At 37.2% G+C, this 17723-nt stretch overlaps 2 protein-coding genes across 10 annotated transcripts in view; one reads left to right on the forward strand and one right to left on the reverse strand.

Moving 5' to 3' along the window:
- The window catches only part of Cyb5d2 (cytochrome b5 domain containing 2), a 44956-nt gene extending 38146 nt beyond the window's left edge, over window positions 1-6810 (forward strand). The window contains exon 5 of the mRNA XM_078042689.1: window positions 329-6810. Within this exon, the coding sequence (XP_077898815.1) occupies window positions 329-399 (71 nt within the window). The 3' untranslated portion in view covers window positions 400-6810. The remainder of the gene's footprint in view (window positions 1-328) is intronic.
- Ankfy1 (ankyrin repeat and FYVE domain containing 1) overlaps window positions 1-17723 on the reverse strand; it is a 98346-nt gene that overhangs the window by 29610 nt on the left and 51013 nt on the right. For all 9 annotated transcript variants that reach the window (XM_005337316.4, XM_040269532.2, XM_040269531.2 and 6 more), the window contains 6 exons: window positions 17022-17187; window positions 11731-11935; window positions 9900-9968; window positions 9263-9462; window positions 5553-5650; window positions 929-1157 (listed from right to left, as the gene is read on the reverse strand). In XM_005337316.4, the coding sequence (XP_005337373.1) occupies window positions 929-1157; window positions 5553-5650; window positions 9263-9462; window positions 9900-9968; window positions 11731-11935; window positions 17022-17187 (967 nt within the window). The remainder of the gene's footprint in view (window positions 1-928; window positions 1158-5552; window positions 5651-9262; window positions 9463-9899; window positions 9969-11730; window positions 11936-17021; window positions 17188-17723) is intronic.

Below are 17723 nucleotides of genomic sequence, written 5' to 3' on the forward strand. Positions count from 1 at the left end.
AATTATTTGAAAAGAAAAAGAACACTTGATTTCACTATCCCATGGATCACATTTAAATCATTCAAAAGAATAAAAGTTCAGTTTCAAACTGACTAGCTGGCTATAATATGATCACTGCTATTCTCTTGTGGGGAGTGGAAGACTAAAATCTTATATTTTGGATCAAAGTTTACAAGGGAAATGAATTTTTAAAAAATATTGAAACTCTAATTCTTTTGAAAACTGACTCCACTATAGAAACACACATCAATTACATGATTACTAGAAAGAGGGTTGAAACAATGTCTTGACAATGTTTTCCTCATATTTAATTCCTACAATCTTTCAGCTCCTTCAAAAGATCAAGAAAAAAGAACATTCTACTTAAGATCTTGCTTCCTTTCAGAAGCACAATGCTAAAAAGTGCTGGACTTTTGAAGAACTAGGCAAGAGTAAAACAAACTTCAAGACGGGAAAGAGAAAAACCGAGGACTTTTTGAGGAAGCAAGTCTCCTGCAAGGGGCTTCTTTGGTCTCTTTTTCTGGTTCCTATCTCATGGGTTACCTCCAGGGAGGCTCAGAGACACAGAGTGCTGACTAACTCACAGGAAACCACAACAGAATTCTCAAAGACAGTGTTCATGCCATAGCAAAGCTTTGCTTGACTTACACTAAAATGGCTTAGAAAATGACCCCAGAACAAGGGAGAGCAGAGTCACCTGTTCTCACATCTTAACCTGCCAGGTGAACATCCTGAATACATACATAGGGAAAGAGGATAGTCAAGAGACAGACTGTAAACTGATGTAGTCTAACCTGAAAGGATGTTTCTAGTAAGAAACTGGCTATAAAAAAAATCACCAAAAGAGCAAACATCAACTCTGTAAATTAACTACTCCAAACTGCTGTCTGCTAGGTCAAACTGATGGGCAGAATTCCTTCCTACTTACCTTTCTGCTCCAGGATGACAGATACCACATCTGGATGATTATAAGCAATTGCCATGTGAAGCGGCGTCTGCAGATACACATTGTCCATGGAGCTGGTTAGGGATGTGACCTCCTTTGGCAAAGGCAGAGCCTCCTCTGTCTGCAAGTTTGGGTTGGCACCTTGCTGCAGGAGCTCTGCTGTGAGGTTGGCCAGGCCATGCCGGCAAGCTGTGTGCAATGGGGTTTCTCCCTGAACACAAACAAATGGCACAAATCTGAGTACCTGCTGGCTAGAGGTTCTATTCACAAAGGGATAAAGATAGAATAAGTGCTGAAACTCTGGTCCTCAATGCCAGCCACAATCCTTGGTTCATATGGTTACCAGATGTGAGCTGGTTCATGCCCAGTCTGCCACTGGCTTATCCTGTCGCTACTTTTTTTTTAATTGATTTTATTTTTTTTAAATACCCGACAGAGGAATGCATTACAATTCTTATTACACATATAGAGTACAATTTTTCATATCTTTGTAAATAGAGTATGTTCACGCCAATTCATGCCTTTATACATATACTTTTTTTACATTACAATTCTTATTACACATATACACCACAATTTTTCATATCTGTTTATATATAAAGTATGTTGACACCCAATTTGAGTCTTCATACATGTACTTTGGATAATGATATCCATCCACATTCCACCGCTCCTGCTAATCCCCTGCCCTTTCCGTTTTTCTCCCACCCCTCCTGTTGCGACTCCTGTGACTTTGATTCCCTTTCCCCTATCTCTTCCCAATCATCTTCCAAATACCCTGGCTTCCAATCTTCTTCACCTCCTATTACCATCTTCACTTCCTTAACCATCTTTCACTTTATTTCCATAATAATTTTTTAAGCATAAAAATAATATATGCTTGCTATAAAACTACATTAGCAAACTATCACCAAGTGTCACCAAAATAAACACTGTAGAAAACAGAAGAGTCTCATTAGCTGTATTAACAGTTTGACATCATTGTCTTTAACTCCCCATTACACCCTGCTTCTTTAACCTGTTCATATCAATACCACCTGAACTCTGATCAAGACCTTCTTCATCCATTTTTTAACACAGTAAAAAGATGTCTCTTCTCACACCAGTACCCAACACCCAAGTATCTTCTAATGGAACTATTATTACTAGTTTCACATTTCTCTCCAGTGGCAGAATATTCATAAGGAAAAATGGGCAAATGTAGATGAGTGTGTGTGTATATGTTTGTGTATGTATATAGGCATATACTTAGTAGAGTTTTTTGAACCCAAACTAACAGAAATAAAACAAACATATTGCTCTGTACCTTGCTCTTATCACAGTTATCATCATGGAAAGAGACTTTTGGTGAAAAATAGTTAGATCCTATCCCCTTTTTCTCTCAAAATTCTCCTTTCCCAGAGGAAATCACTTTTAACTCTTTCATTTGGGCATTTATAATCCCCATGGTTCTAACTAATGTTTTGTTATTGCTACCTTTTGACTTTCCAGCTTAAGACTTTATCTGTCAGACCTCTACTTTATCTGTGGAAGATAAGGAAAATTAAGCACTCTCACTCCTTGACCCACATGCACCTCCCACACTATGTAGAACTTCATTACAATTGTGCTGAGAGCCACCAGGTCTATCCTCCTCCTTAGACTACCTCCCATTCAGCCGTTCTTCCTAAATATTCTTACCAGGTGTGCATTCCTACTCCCAAGGCTTCTACCAGTATCTACAAACCCAGGTCTCCAGCCTTGTTTTTACATCCAGTTTTCCCACTGCCCTCTAGCTATCCCTGACTAAATGCTTAGAAAGAATTCAACAACTGCAGTAGAATGTACTCCCTCCATGCCAGTTCCTCCTCCTAACCAGCACCCTCTTTCTTTTCAAGGGTATACCAAAACAATTTTTTAAAAATTATTGTTGTAGGTGAACACAATACCTTTATTTATTTTATTTTTATATGGTGCTGAGGATCGAACCCAGTGCCTCACACTTGCAAGGCAAGTGCTCCACTACTGAGCTACAACCAGAGCCCCCAAGACAGTTTTAATACCTCTCTCATCCTTGCTTCTGGGAGCCGTAAGAAGGCATGGCCTGGTGACTACAATTCTGCAATTCCTCTGAAACTTATCACTTTGGATCTAAACCCAATAAGAGGCGTCAGGACAAGTCATTGTAGATGATTCCTACCTGTCTCAGACCTGGAATCAATGGCACACTCACCATGGTAGCCATCCCAGGCAGCTCTCTCAACTCTAAAATGATCATACTGTTCTTCTGCCCAAAACCCCTTTGGGATCTCCTCCACATAAAGCCCAAATGCTTTTAAATCAGCACGCCAGGGCTTTCTCTATTGTGACTCTCTCTTACTTTCACATCAGGTCTCCCCTATATCTGAACATCTTAGGTTTCACCTAGTTTTGCTATGAAGGAGATCAAGAGCTGGTAGACAATGTGGTCTCCTGGGAGGATTTTTTTAAAGTTAGAAGATACAGCATGTCTCTCTACTATCAGAATGAACAGTGAGAAAAATTAATAATAGAAGAGAGACAGCCAATTAGAGACAGAGCCATACAATGGTAGAAGCAAAGTTTCTGAAAGGGTGAGAGGGATGAGAGGCAGACCTCAAAAATAGAGGACAGAGCTCAGGGGTAGAGTACTTGTCTAGCAGGTACAGTGCCATGGGTTTGATCCCTAGCACTGGAAAAACAAAACAAAAGAAACCAGCTTCCAGTGAGTATAAGTACATTCAATAATTTCAATTGAAGTGTAGGCCATGTGTGTAGACAGATGAGATTTAATGGAGGAAAGGACAACACTGTCCTTGCCCCTGTGCTCCCAAGATACTTTGGAATGTCTCGGATACCATGCTTTATTGCTTACTGCTTTGTCCAATGCTGTCAAAAGAGGATGACTATATTTCTTAGTATCTGGGTCTTAATACTGGCTCCAATACTTAACCCCTCAAAACCTCAAGGTCCTTCACCATGAATTAAGGGATGTATAGATATGAAAAATGTTTCTGCAATCCTAATAATACATGCTGCTTCTAGGTACATTTTTAAGAATTTAAAGGGGTAATAACCTCAAAAACTCTTACAAAGTAGATGTAAAAGGTAAGCACATTCCTCTCAGTCTGAAAATAATAAAGTAAAACAACTACATTTAGGATTGAACATTCCAGATATTATGTAATATATGCTATATCATTTATTTTTATCATCCCCACATCAGGATTAATTCCATTTTATAAATTAGGAAACTGAAGCTCAGAATGTTTAAGTAACTTGCTTAAGACTAAGAAATGGAAAAGCTGATAAACTTAGTAATGTTCAACCCCAAAAGTCACACTTTTAACCATAACTCTGTTTAGTAGGCACCCTTGTCCATAGGGGATATGTTTTATAACTATTCTCAGAAGACGCTTAAAACCACAAATAGTAACAAACCTTACATATACTGTGTTTTTTCTTATACATATGTATTTAGGATAAAGTTTAACTTAAAAATTAGGCACAAAAGGAAATAGTAACTAATAATAAGACAATTTTAACAAAATACTATATAGTTATGCAAATGTGGTCTTTCTCAAAATATCTTTTGTTCTTTATCATCTTTTGTGTGATAATATAGATGATATAATAATGCCTACGTAATGAGATGAAGTAAGATAAATGATTTAGGCATTGTGACACCCTATTAGGTTACTTGAACATATACATAAGGGCTGTTAGAACACAAGCACTATGATACTAGGACAGCTGATATAACTTACACAGCTACTAAGTGACTAATGGATCAGTAGCATATACAGAATGGATATACTGGGTAAACGAATGATTCACACTCTGGGCATGATGGAGTAAGACAGTGCCAAGATTTCATTATGCTATTCAGAATGGTGCACAATTTAAAACTTATGAATTGTTTACTTCTGGAATTTTCCACTTACTATTTCCAGGCCATGGTTGACCATAGGTAACCAAAACTGCTGAAAGTGAAATTACAGATAAGCGGAGTTACTATACAGTTTACTTATTAGCTTGGGACTAAATCAACAACCACATAGAAGAACCCCGGCAAATACAAAGTGTTACAAAGAATCAAGATCATATTATAGTAGGTTTGTATGTGCATGTTTGCTACTTTCTATTAGAAAATAAAGTCCACAGTATCTAATTCAGGGCCTGATACACACAACAAATACTTAAATGGTTGCTGAATGAACCAAACAGCCAATATTTAAGAATACATAAAATAATCTTTTTTACCTTTTTTAAAAATCTGCATATATAATTTTCACAAAAATTGAATAATACTTTTGTTTTTTTGGTACTGAGGATTAAATGTAGCAACACTCCAACTACTGAACCACATCCTAGCCCTAGTATTTTTTTATTTAGAAACAGGGTCTCACTGAGTTGCTTAGTACCTCACTGTTGCAGAGACTGGCTTTGAACACAAGATCCTCCTGTCTCAGCACCCCTCCAGCCACTGGGATTACAGGTATGTGCTACTACAACGGGCATAAAGAATCTTGTTTCATTTTTCCTACACATTTATCACTATTGTTTCTTTCAAAGACCAAAACCATTTTCCCTGCCTTGTCACACTTACCCACTTGTTTTTGTGGTTGACATGGGCACCATTGGTCGCTAGGAAAAGTGCTGCTGCCTCATTTCCTGCTCCAGCTGCCCGCTGCAGTAAACAATTTCCTAGAAGAAAATGGGTATATTCATTCTTCTATTTGCATAGAAATGAGGTCAAATTCCACATTGCATAACACCCTGCTTTCTCTACCATTATCATACTACTGACCAATCTACACTATATACTAGGTATCATTTAAGTCCTTATAGGCATTGTCTGTATGGGGACACAGACACGGGGAAGACCTTGGGCTGGAACATCTGTTCTTTCCGGGTTTCCCACTAGCCACTGCTTAGGACCAGAGCTAAGTTATGCCTCTTCAACAGGGTTAGATTAGCAAGGTTTTTCAACAGTGGTGCTACTAACATTTTGGATAGGATAATTCTTTGTTCTAGAGCCTTCCCTGCATGTAATACAAAAGTGTACCCATATCATTAGCTTCTACGCATTAGAGAGGTAAGGTAGGACCCCTGAATTTGATGTGACAACCAAAAATGTGTCTAGATATTGCCCAATATCCTGGAGCAAGGTCGTGAGAGGGTGGAACTGTCCCTGGTAAAAAGCACTAGACTAGATGACTATTTCAAAAACAATGCATTCTGAAGTTCTGCTAGAAAATGCCCCTTAAACACTTCAGTCTTATTCCCAGGGCCTTAGCTATGCCTATTCTTGATTTAGAAATAATTTAATTAGTATTACCACCCTTTTCCAAGTAAAATCTTAATGAGATTAAAAAAAAATTCTCAAAATGATTTTAGACCCAGAATAGTGTTTCTACTCTTTTAAAATCTGTTCCTAAAAATGAACATAAAATCTCCCATTCTATAACTATGCTATTAGAAACCCTCCCCCAAAATTAACCAGGACTAAAAATAAGGTTAAAAAATGAGACAAAGCAGTTTTCCTTTTCCCTTAAGAGAAAGTGATTCCACCTCTAGTTGATAATCATCTTAATCTAAACTCTTAAATGAAGATTCACATTTTTACTTTTGTAGTCATTCCTATCTATCTAAGTCTTACAGTTAGAACAAAGATAACTTGTGACTACTAAATATTACTGTACTATTGAAAACCAATGGACTAAGGTTATTCCATGTAAAATAAAAAATAGAACAAATCAATAGGAAAGATCATAATCTTGAGCTTGTATGTATTTAACAACTAAGACTCAAAATATACAATGTAAAACTGACAGAACTAGCAAAAAAAAAAAAAAAAAACATAATATACCTCTCAGTAAGAGACGGATCAGGGGCTGGGATGTAGCTCAGTGGCAGAGCACTTGCTTAGCAAGTGTGAGATCTGGGTTAAATGCCCAGAGCCACAAAAGAAAAAGAGAAAAGAAAAGAAAGCAATAAAAACGATAAACCGTTCATAACCCACTTGAATCAAAGTGTGAAATATGATGTCAAGAACTATGTAATGTTTTGAACAACCAACAATAAAAAAAAAAAAACCGATAGACCAAGCAGTCCTAAAGTTAATAAGTATGTGTAAGATTTCAATAGAATAATGAACAACTTTGCTGTGACTCACACAGAGAATCCTGCATCCTACAATTTAAAAAGTATACATTATTTTCAAATATGTCAAACTCTTATAAAATCTTGTTCTAAAAGAACCTTAAACATCGGTTGGGGGCGGGGGCAGTCTTAAAAACAGCTGGACATGGTAGCAAATGCCTGTAATTTCAGCTGTTTAAGAGGCTAAGGCAGAAAGATCACAAGGTCAGCCTGGGGAACTTAGTGAGATCTTGTCTCAAACTGTAATATAAAGGGCTGGGGATGTAGCTCAGAGGCAGAGAATACTCCTGGATTCAACCTCCAGTACAAAGCTGTTGCTTTTTTTTTTCCAAAGAACCAATCTCTTACATGCCATACTATGACACAATGTGATTAAATTGAAAAGCAGTAAAATTATGGCCAATAACCAAAGCATCTTTTTAAATTAAAGCTCTAAATTTCCAGAAGTTTTCAATCTAAAATATAGTTCTTCCTAAAGTCCTTGTCCTATAGAACTACTGCTTTAGTTTTTATGTCACCTAGAATAGTGATTTCATTTGACCTTTACTTATTTATTTTGGTTCAGGGAATGAACCCAGGGCCTCATGCATGCTAAACATGTTTTCTAATCTACCTGAGCTATACCTCCAGCTTCTGATCTTTAATAATCTTTTTTAGTAAAGGGCTGTTTAACATTCATCTTTTTTTTTTCAGGTAGAAGTCAATTCTCTTTTTTAGTGGCAACTATCTGTACCTTCTACACTGCTAGTATTCAACATGAAATATTTTCCCTTAAAATATCCCTGTTTTTTTTAGCCAGATCAAAGAAATGTAAAAATTCAAACTCTGGTTCTCTGAGTATGGCTTATGGATTCTGGGGTTTCTGAAAGTCTTCAGAGGAACCATTAGGTCAAAACTATAATACCCCTACTTACTTTTTCTTCACTATTGGCATTTGCACAGATATTATGAGAGCAATAGTGAGTCAAACTGGAGAGCTTTAGCAAAAATCAACACAGCAGCATCAAAGTATATTAGTAGATTTTAAAAAAGAGCCAGTTTCACTCAGGATGATCCTTTTACATCAATATAAATTATTAAATTTGTGAAATTTTTCAACTGAATATGTCTCTAAACTTCTATATTGACAAAATAAAAAGTACACATAAAGATACTTTTGCTACATATCAAAGTATAATGTTGTCTGGAGGAAAAGCATTTATGGCACTAACTTATGGGCTGAACTACTGGCTTTTCTCATGCAACAGTATTTTCACCCAAAAGAAAGACCGATTAATACACTACTGTTATTCAAATATGAGTATCTGGTAGACATTTTCTTGAAATTGAACAACTGACAAAGAACAGACAAAAAAAAAAAAAAGAAAGAAAGAAAAAGAAAAACCATCGACAATATTAGTACCCAATGATAAAACTAAAAATCTGTGAAAACTTTTCTTGGCAATCCTAAATTTAATACTGTCTCAATACTAAGACTTCTCTGATAAGATAATTGGTGATACAGATTAAACATAATTCTGAAATGTATGAACATTTTGAAGATCTGCATAACTCAGTGAACCAATTTTTCCCAATGAAAAAGATGCATTCAGAAGACAAATGAGACATGGATTTCAACATAACAAAACACTGAATTTCATAGATATTTAAAATACAAATCCTTTCACTACATATCTGTGTGAAAGATGTACTATCTTCATATACTTTAATCAAAACAACATCTCAAAAGATTGAATATATATGCAAATATAAGAAACCAGCCACTTTTGCTGCACTCAGTGGTGCACATCAGTAATCCTACCTACTCAGGAGGTGAAGGCAGGAGGATCACAAGTTCAGTGCCATCCTGGGCAACCTAGACCTTGCCTCAAAATACAATTTAAAAAGGGTGGGGGTATAATTAATTCAGTGGTAGAACAACCCTGGGTTCAATCCCAGTACCAGAAATAATAAACAAAGTATTTCAGTTTGAAAGATTTAATTTGATATTTGTCTAAACTGTTTGAAGTATAAGAAAAAAAATTACAACCTGCACTTTTATTTTAAATTAAGTATAAAATAATTTTCCCAATAGTAGGCCATTTTGTTAAAAACAAGATATTCCACAGAGCCCCTAACTTCAGCATCAACTTTCAGGGACCTACTATTCTGTACCTGTCATGGTATCAGGTGCATCAGTGTTGCTGCCACGCTGAATGAGTCTGGCTGCAAAGCTGTTTTCATCAAATGAAGTCCCATTTACCACAGGGAGGTCTTCAAAGGGGTTTACAGATGCATCTGAAGATACAGTGATGTACTGTACTGCCAGCCACAAAGCTGTGCTGCCTTCATGGTCTTTTAGCTCTAAATCTAACCTGAAATAAGGAAGCAATGTGAAGAAAGATAAGTATAATCTTCAGATGCTCTGTACTGCCAACAGTCTTATTAGTCTTTGTATACTTTTTGAATAATAAAATTTTATTTTTCCTTTTACTTATTAAGATTTATAATACTGCTGGGTGTAATGGTACATGCCTGTAAATCCCAGTGGCTCAGGAGGCTGAGGCAGGAGGATTACAAATTCGAGACTAACCTCAGTAACTTAGCAAGACCCTAAGTAACTTAGTAAGACCTTGTCTCAAAACAAAAAATGAAAATGGGATGGGGATGTTGCTCAGTGGTTGAGTTCAATCCCCAGTTTAAAAAAAAAAAACAAAAAAATCTTAACACTAAAAGACATTTTAAAAGAATTTTTCACTCACAATCCCACCCTCACAACTGCTTTTTCATTTCTCCATGTCGCCCTACGTACTGTTTACACTGCAGCAGCTGATTGAACACATATTCATTCCTGGCGGTGATGGACAGGTGTAAAGGAGTCCTGCAGGATAAAAAGAGGTCAATTTAAGACAGTCCTAATTTAGGACTACTCACAGCAGAAGTGGCTAGACTCCTAGGCAGAATAATCATTCACAAGAAATTCTGTTTCTGCAACAGTTTTCCAAAATCATGACCAATAATCAAAATATGAAAGTGAACTTTTTTATATGTTATTTATTTAGTGACCAAAAAATGACAAAAGCAATTAAAGAAAAAGATATCAAATATTCTCTAATTTAATACTGACTACTTCAGCAATTTCTATCATAAGTCTGCTTATTTTCCCTTACTTATTCTCTACCAATTCTGGGGGGAGAAAAAACTTTTCTTCCTTCTCCATAATCTTCTGTTAAACACTGGAGTAGTAACAGATGAGAACTGATTAAGGAAGGGGCTGGGGCTCAGTGGTAGAACACTCGCCTAGCACAGGTGAGGTACTGGGTTCGATCCTCATAAAGATAAATGAATAAAGGTATTGTGTCCACCTACAACTAAAAAGTATTGAGAAAAATAATAAAAGAACTGCTTAAAGCCAGGCATGGTGGCACATGCCTGTAATCCCAGCAGCTAGGGAGGTTAAGGTAGGAGGATCTCGAGTTCAAAGCCAGCCTCAGCAAAAGCAAGGTGCTAAGCAACTCAGTTGTGAGATCCTGTCTCTAAATAAAATACAAAATAGGGCTGGGGATGTGGCTCAGTGGTTGAGTGCCCCTGAGTTCCATTTTCAGTATCCCCCCATCCTCCCAAAAAAACTGATTAAAGTGACATCTGATCCCTCCTCAGTGCTTTTATTTAGCACTGAAGTGACCTAAAGGAGATTGCCACTGCAGAAAGGGCACCCAACACTGGCATCTACCTGGAGATGGAAAGATTACCAAAGTTCATTGCAGTTAGATGGGGGAAAAAATCTACAGGGGGCATAAAGGATGCAATTTTGGGAGGGAATAAGATAATTATCACATGATATTAAGATTTCATTGAGATCTATTATACTTTAAAGTACTTCAACTATCCTAACCCATTTTCCTATTTTGACAATGACACTTCACTGAAATCTTTTCTTATTTCTTCTGAGGGTTTTCAAAGGTAAAAAGTAAAACTAAAATACTGAGCTGCTATGATGATAGGTAGGTCCCACCTGTGGCTTGTGATGTAGGTGGCTTTATTATCGACCTTTAGAGCCTCCCATACTGCTGTCCCCAAAGTGGCCCTTTCTGAGATTCTGAACCACAAGGAACCCTTCACTAAGTCCTAGTAAAAGCCAAAGGGAACACAAGTACTGGCAAATACATGAAGGGTTATGCTGCAGCAGAAGACAGCAAGCTGTGCAGATAAAGAGTTGTCTCTTTATAAGGCAGAATTGGGTTTAAAATAGGGACTTGCTAACAATTAGACCTCACAGAAATAAAAGATTGCCTTGAATTAGTGTGCTCTTCTTCCAACTATCCAAGCAACTCTAAGAAATGCTAAAGAAGCTCCCCTTGGAAGAGGTGACTAGATAACCAATCTAGTTCCTTCTATCATGAAGATGACAAAAATTGCTGAGAAATTCAAAGATTTCTGTTAATCAGGATGGAAACATTTTCCACAAATGCCTCTCTCTGGTCTTAGTCATGACATTCATTTGCAGAACAAATAAACATTTATGATTTCAATAAACATCATATTCAATAATGCCAAATACCATGTTTGCCAATTATAGAGAACCATAAAATACCCTTCTTGGATTTGTGCTAAGGTTATCATCTCTCAGTTTCCCAACTTACCTGCCCTTGCTGTCCTGCATGTTGGGATTGGCACCAGCCTGTAGGAGGGCCTCTGCAATCTGTGCCATCTCAGACATCACATCTGTTGAATGTTTCTTTGAACTGTACAATGCCACAAGGTGCAATGGTGTCTCTTGGGCACCCAATGTAGCAGCATTAACAAGGGCCCCATTCTTAATAAGGAAAGTAGAAGCAAAGAGATCTCCTTGAAAAGAAATAAGAGAAGACAAAGTAACATATGTTAACGTTCAGGGTGAGCTATTCTGGTCAATGTTTCCTCAAAAGGCAGCAATCTATAACTGCAGACAAAAAAGAAGGACAAGTAGGTAAGTCTGAAGAAATCTCTTGAGATACCTCTAAGTGGAAACTCATCAAGACTATGGAATTATATACCTTAATTCAATAGGCCTCTCGGTCCAATTTTTTATTACTTGTGATCATCTGTCCTGCCTCCTCACCATAATATCCCCTTCATTATCTAAGAAAACCAAGCTTCTAATTTTCAAAGGCTTCTTCTGGTCATTTCTCAAAAAGGGCTTCTGAGATTCCTCCCCAGCACAATTTTTCTCTCTCTACTTTGTTGACTGACCACAATCTAAACCTAAGTAGTACTCAGCTCCAATCTGCTGTACTTGCACACAGATTCCTGTTCAGAGTAAATCCATGTCTGATTTATTACTATAAAAAGTCTTTTCCTGGGGCTGGGGCTGTGGTTCAGCCGTAGTGCACTTGCCAGGCATGTGTGAGGCACTGGGTTCAATTCTCAGCACCATATATAAATAAATAAAATGAAGATCTATCAACAACTAAAAAAAAAAGTTTAAAAAAAATTTTTAAAAGAAGTCTTTTCTTTTAGTTCTCATTTCATGCAAACAAAACAGTCTTACCAAGAAGTTTACTACTGAATATTTGAACAGAGAATTTGCATAAATTATTATTTATAAAACTTTCACATGGTAAATTAACTGGTTGTAAAAATGAAAATTCTTTCCTTTGCCTTAATACTTTTGTATGGAGGGAAAAAAACGTACCTTAATATATTGACAAGAAGCCAAGAATTAAATTTATCTAAAGATATTAATAGTATACAATTGTGGCCAGGTACAATAATGTACACTTGTAATCCAGTGGCTTGGGAGGCTGGGGCAAAAGGACTGCAAGTTTGAGGCCAGCCTCAGCCCTTAGCAACTTAGCAAGACCCTAATCAACTTAGTGAGACTCTGTCTTAAAATTAAAAAGGGCAAATGATGTGACTCTGTGGTAAAGCACTGCTAGGTTCAATCCCTAGTACCCACACCCCAAAAAGAATACAACTGTGAAAATACTTTTGTCAGATACCAATAAAGGAAAAATGACTCTAGATTGGTTACACAAATACATGTCTGAAATCACAACTAAGCAATTTGACAAGTGGCAATTAAATATTAAAATTACTTGTTAAAAAACCAGGTAAAGTATACTTGTCAAGTTCACTTGGAGGATGACAAAGATCACATAATTACTTATATTTTAAGATTAAAGTTCAATCTTCCTTGGATTTAATTCCTTTTATAATTTAAAGACAAAAAATATTGGCTATATGTCAGTCAAATTTGTTTCTTAAGAAAATAAGGCAAGAATAACAAAGAATTAATGAACAGAAAACCTAGTAGCAAGTGTTTTTAGGCATTCCTCCTAGTTAGGTGGGAGCAACTGTTTCAGTGCCCTCCAGGTGGCACCAATTAGCTCCTAAAAGGAAAGGAGATACCTACTTCATGTGTTTTCATATCCACTATTGATTTATAAAACACAGACCCTGGAACAGGCATGGTGGCACACACCTATAATGCCAGTGGCCTGGAAGGCTGTGGCAGGAGGATCACGAGTTCAAATCCAGCCTTAGCAACAGAGAGGCACTAAGCAACTCAGTCAGACCCTGTCTCAAAATAAAATACAAAATAGGACTGGGGGTGTGGCTCAATGGTCGAGTGCCCCTGAGTTCCTAGTAACTCCTCCGCCCCCCCAAAAAAAATTCCTAACAAAAAAGTTAAGTTTTTAACCATCCATATACAATTGTTCAGGAAACAGCCAGTAACTTTTATTATTCAATTAATAAAACCATATTTCATACTGTCCCAGTTGGTGCCACTTTTTTCAAATTTACTACAAATAACTGAACAGGGGATCCCTATTTAAGAAATCCATTGATTGATATTGGCTTTTGCAGTTTAAAAAGTAGCAGAGGAACTAGATTTTTTTAATGAAAGCAACAATTCATTCCTTGCCTAGATCAGGCTAATCAAAGGAGATGGCTACCAGGGGTCATACATGTGCCTCCCGTGAACTCACCTGAAGACATTGCCTATTGCATTCTTCTAACAGACTAGTACACCTAGTTAGTAGGATGATCACTATTTTGTTTATAGACTATAACATGTTTCCAGAACTAGACTTATATGTCACATATTAAAGACCACCTTTTGTTCCTCTTATAATAAATTTAAAGAAGGTTTAACAGCTAACTTAAGTCTATTAGTCAATTTAATCATTTAGGCAGGTCAAAAGACTGATATCAAGGTCAAGTAAAAAAAAAAATTCCTACAGAAATTGAATCTGGTTATGGCAATGAAAAAGCCACCATGTTGATCCTACCAGTCAAGTAGTAGTCACTGTGCTAAGTGCACTACTTAACACTGTCTCTCATGTTCCCAACAACACAATAAAGCAGAAATGATTTCCAATTTGCAAATAAGGAAAAGAAAACTCAGTATGGTCAAATGTCTGTCCACAGCATAAACAGATGAGACAGAATTCAAACCCTGGTACATCCAAGGTCCAAAGTCAGTAATCTGCCCACCACACCATGCCACACTTGAAAACAACAATCTAGTTTATTATATCCACAAATTTGCAGACAATTCATAAATTCAGAATGGAAGATTAAATCATCTGAAAACAAGCATCAAACATCTAAAAACAATTCTTGGCAGTTCAGGTAACTAAGCAATCACCAAAATATTGAATAACTCATAGATGTTATTCAAACATATGATTAAACTCCTTGAGAGGAAAGGAATATAATTTTCAGATTTTTTTTTTTAAAGCAACAAGTATATTTGTTTCCAAAATAAACATCTCACATACTAAACAGTATGGGAAAGAGCAATTCCCTATGTGGTGAAAACTTTTTCCATTCAACACATACCCAGAGCCAAGCACCCAACGGCTCTGCATAGTGCACAGTGATGCTTAGGGAAAATACATCTGCTTTTAAAACTGACTCACTCTAAGGATTTCCCTACCCAATAAATAGCAAAATTTCCCTCTCTACCAGCCAACAAGCTCAACACTCTAATACATGGCTTAGGAGGATATTTATTTTAAAATCTTTGCTCACAAAGCAACATATATTCCACCAACAAGGAGCAACATGGCAAAAACACAGCAGGGACAATATTTTCATAATGCATGAAGAGAAAGCTAAAATGCACATGAGTAAGATGTGGTGAAGCCAAGCACAGTGGCACACGCCTGTAATTCCAGTGACTCAGGAGGCTGAGGCAGGACAATCACAAGTTTGAGGTCAGCCTAGGAAACTTAATAAGGCCCTGTCTCAAAATAAAAATAAAAAAGGGCTAGGATGTAGCTCAGAAGTAGAGCACTTGCACAGCATGCACAAGGTTTATGGGTTAAATCCACAGCAACACACACAACACACACTGTGGTGAAATCAGTATATCCTGTCTTTGCTGTCCATAGGGAAACAATAAAAAAGTAGCTACAGCAAAGTTCTTCTATCAAGCCAACTATCACTCTACAAAATTAAAGCTTCTGACATTTTTTTTTTTTTTTTTTGGTATGGAGGATTGAACCCAGGGGTGCTTAACCACTGAACCACATCCCAACCCTTTTTATTCTTTATTTTGAGAGAGGGTCCTGATGAGTTGCTTGGGGCCTTGCTAAATTGCTGAGGCTACCTCAAACTTTCAATCCTCCCACCTCAGCCTCTTGAGTCACTGGGGATTACAAGCATGCACTACAGTATCTGGTGGCTTTTGACATTTTAAAAAGCTTTCATCTCTCCATAGATTCTCTGTCAAAAATGACCACACCCAAGTAAAGTTGGGCAGCATCCACTTGGAACATATTAATTAATTAATAAGGATATGTTAAAAAAAATAAGTCCTATTTTCCCACTTAAAAAGTTAATTCAGGAGCCTAAGGTAGGAGGATCACAAGTTTGAGGCCAGCTTCAGCAACTTAGCAAGGCCCTAATTAACTTAGTGAGACCCTGTCTCTAAAAAAATACAAAAAAGGGCTAGAGAAGTGTTCAGTGTTAAGCATCTCTGGGTTCAATCCCCAGTACCAAAAAAAAGTTAATTCAGGACAGGGGCAGTGGTGGAGCACTTGCCAAGCAAGCAAGAGGCCCTGGCTTTGATAACCAGTACTAGGGGAAAAAATAAGGTTAAAATGTTCTGATTGTGGGCTGGGGCTCAGAGGTAGAGCGCTCGCCTAGTTTGCATGAGGCACTGGGTTCGATCCTCACCACCACATAAAAATACAATGAAGATATTGCATCCACCTCCAACTAAAAAATAAATATTCAAAAAAAATGTTCTGATTTTAATCCTACCATTTCCATATTATCTCACTACTGATAATATACTCAAAATAACATTGCTAGAACAAAACAAATCTTAATCATTTTGCTATGTGAAAGTCTGTGAAAGATAAAACACTGACTCCCCAAAATAAGTTTTTAGGCTCCGGAGGCTGAGGCAGGAGGATCATGAGTTCAAAGCCAACTTCAGCAATGGCAAGGCACTGAACAGTGAGACCCTGTCTCTAAATAAAATACAAAATAGGGCTGGGGATATGGCTCAGTGGTTGAGTGCCCCAGAGTTCAATCCCCAGTACAAAAAGAAAAAAAAGTTTTTAAGTCTTCCTGGTTTTGGTATTTTTCTTATGTTCATGCTAGGATACAAAAGAAAGACTTTGTATCATAATTTCTGGAGAATGTGATAATGTTGAACAAGTAAATACATCAAGTAAAAGGTACTTCTCAAAAGTCACCTTTCTAACCTCCCTCCCTCGGGCCCTGTAAGTCCTATGAACAGCCAAACTAACAAGGCCCAGGTAACAGTTCTTCAATCCCTCCTCTTACTCAAATCAAATTCTAAGTCTTGTAGCCTGCAAATACAGACTCAAGATGCCTTGGGAATTTTTGGAACTGAGTCAGGGAATCTTCAAAAACCATATGAATAAAAAGAAAACTGCCTGCAAAGAAAAATATCAAATAGATATCACCTTACCTCTTTGGATTCCTTTATGTAACAAGCTCCAGCCATTCTTGTCTACCATGTCCACATCAGCTTTATGACTAACCAGCGTGGTAGCAATACTCTCTAGTCGTCGTGAAAGGGCTAGATCTAATGCAAGATCTCCATTACGATCCACTTCATTCAGCTTCCCAGGGAGCTGCACAGAAAAGTTTGTAAATCAGCACTCAGATGGCATAATTTAATATATTTTAACTTCTCCCACCTAGATCCCTAAATATCATCTCTTAGACCAATGTCAAATTTTGGTGCTATGACACAGCTTACTTCCAAATTCAATTCACTCATAAACATCTACCAGGCCTCCTCAAGGCACATGCTTACAGAGAGCAGAGAACTAAAAAGATTACAGAACAGACATAAACAGTACCGAGGACAATGAAGGACCATGGCAGAAAAGCAGACAGTTCATTAGGGCACAAGTGCCAATGGCAGAGTTCAGAGAACTTCACAGAAAAGAGCTATCATTTTCATGAAAGGCTATGGCTTAATTCTTCCCAGCAGTTTAATGTTTCTTCACACACTAAACACCCAAGATAAAATGTTTCATTCCCATCTGTCAAAAGCCACTGATTTTTATTAAGGTAGCGTGGCAGGCAGTGGTAGGCAGAATAACAGCTCCCCAAAGATTTCTATGTCTAATCCCAGAACTCTGTGAACATACACCTTACATGG

The sequence above is a fragment of the Ictidomys tridecemlineatus genome, chromosome 3, assembly GCF_052094955.1.
Source record: "Ictidomys tridecemlineatus isolate mIctTri1 chromosome 3, mIctTri1.hap1, whole genome shotgun sequence".
NCBI lineage: Eukaryota > Metazoa > Chordata > Mammalia > Rodentia > Sciuridae > Ictidomys > Ictidomys tridecemlineatus.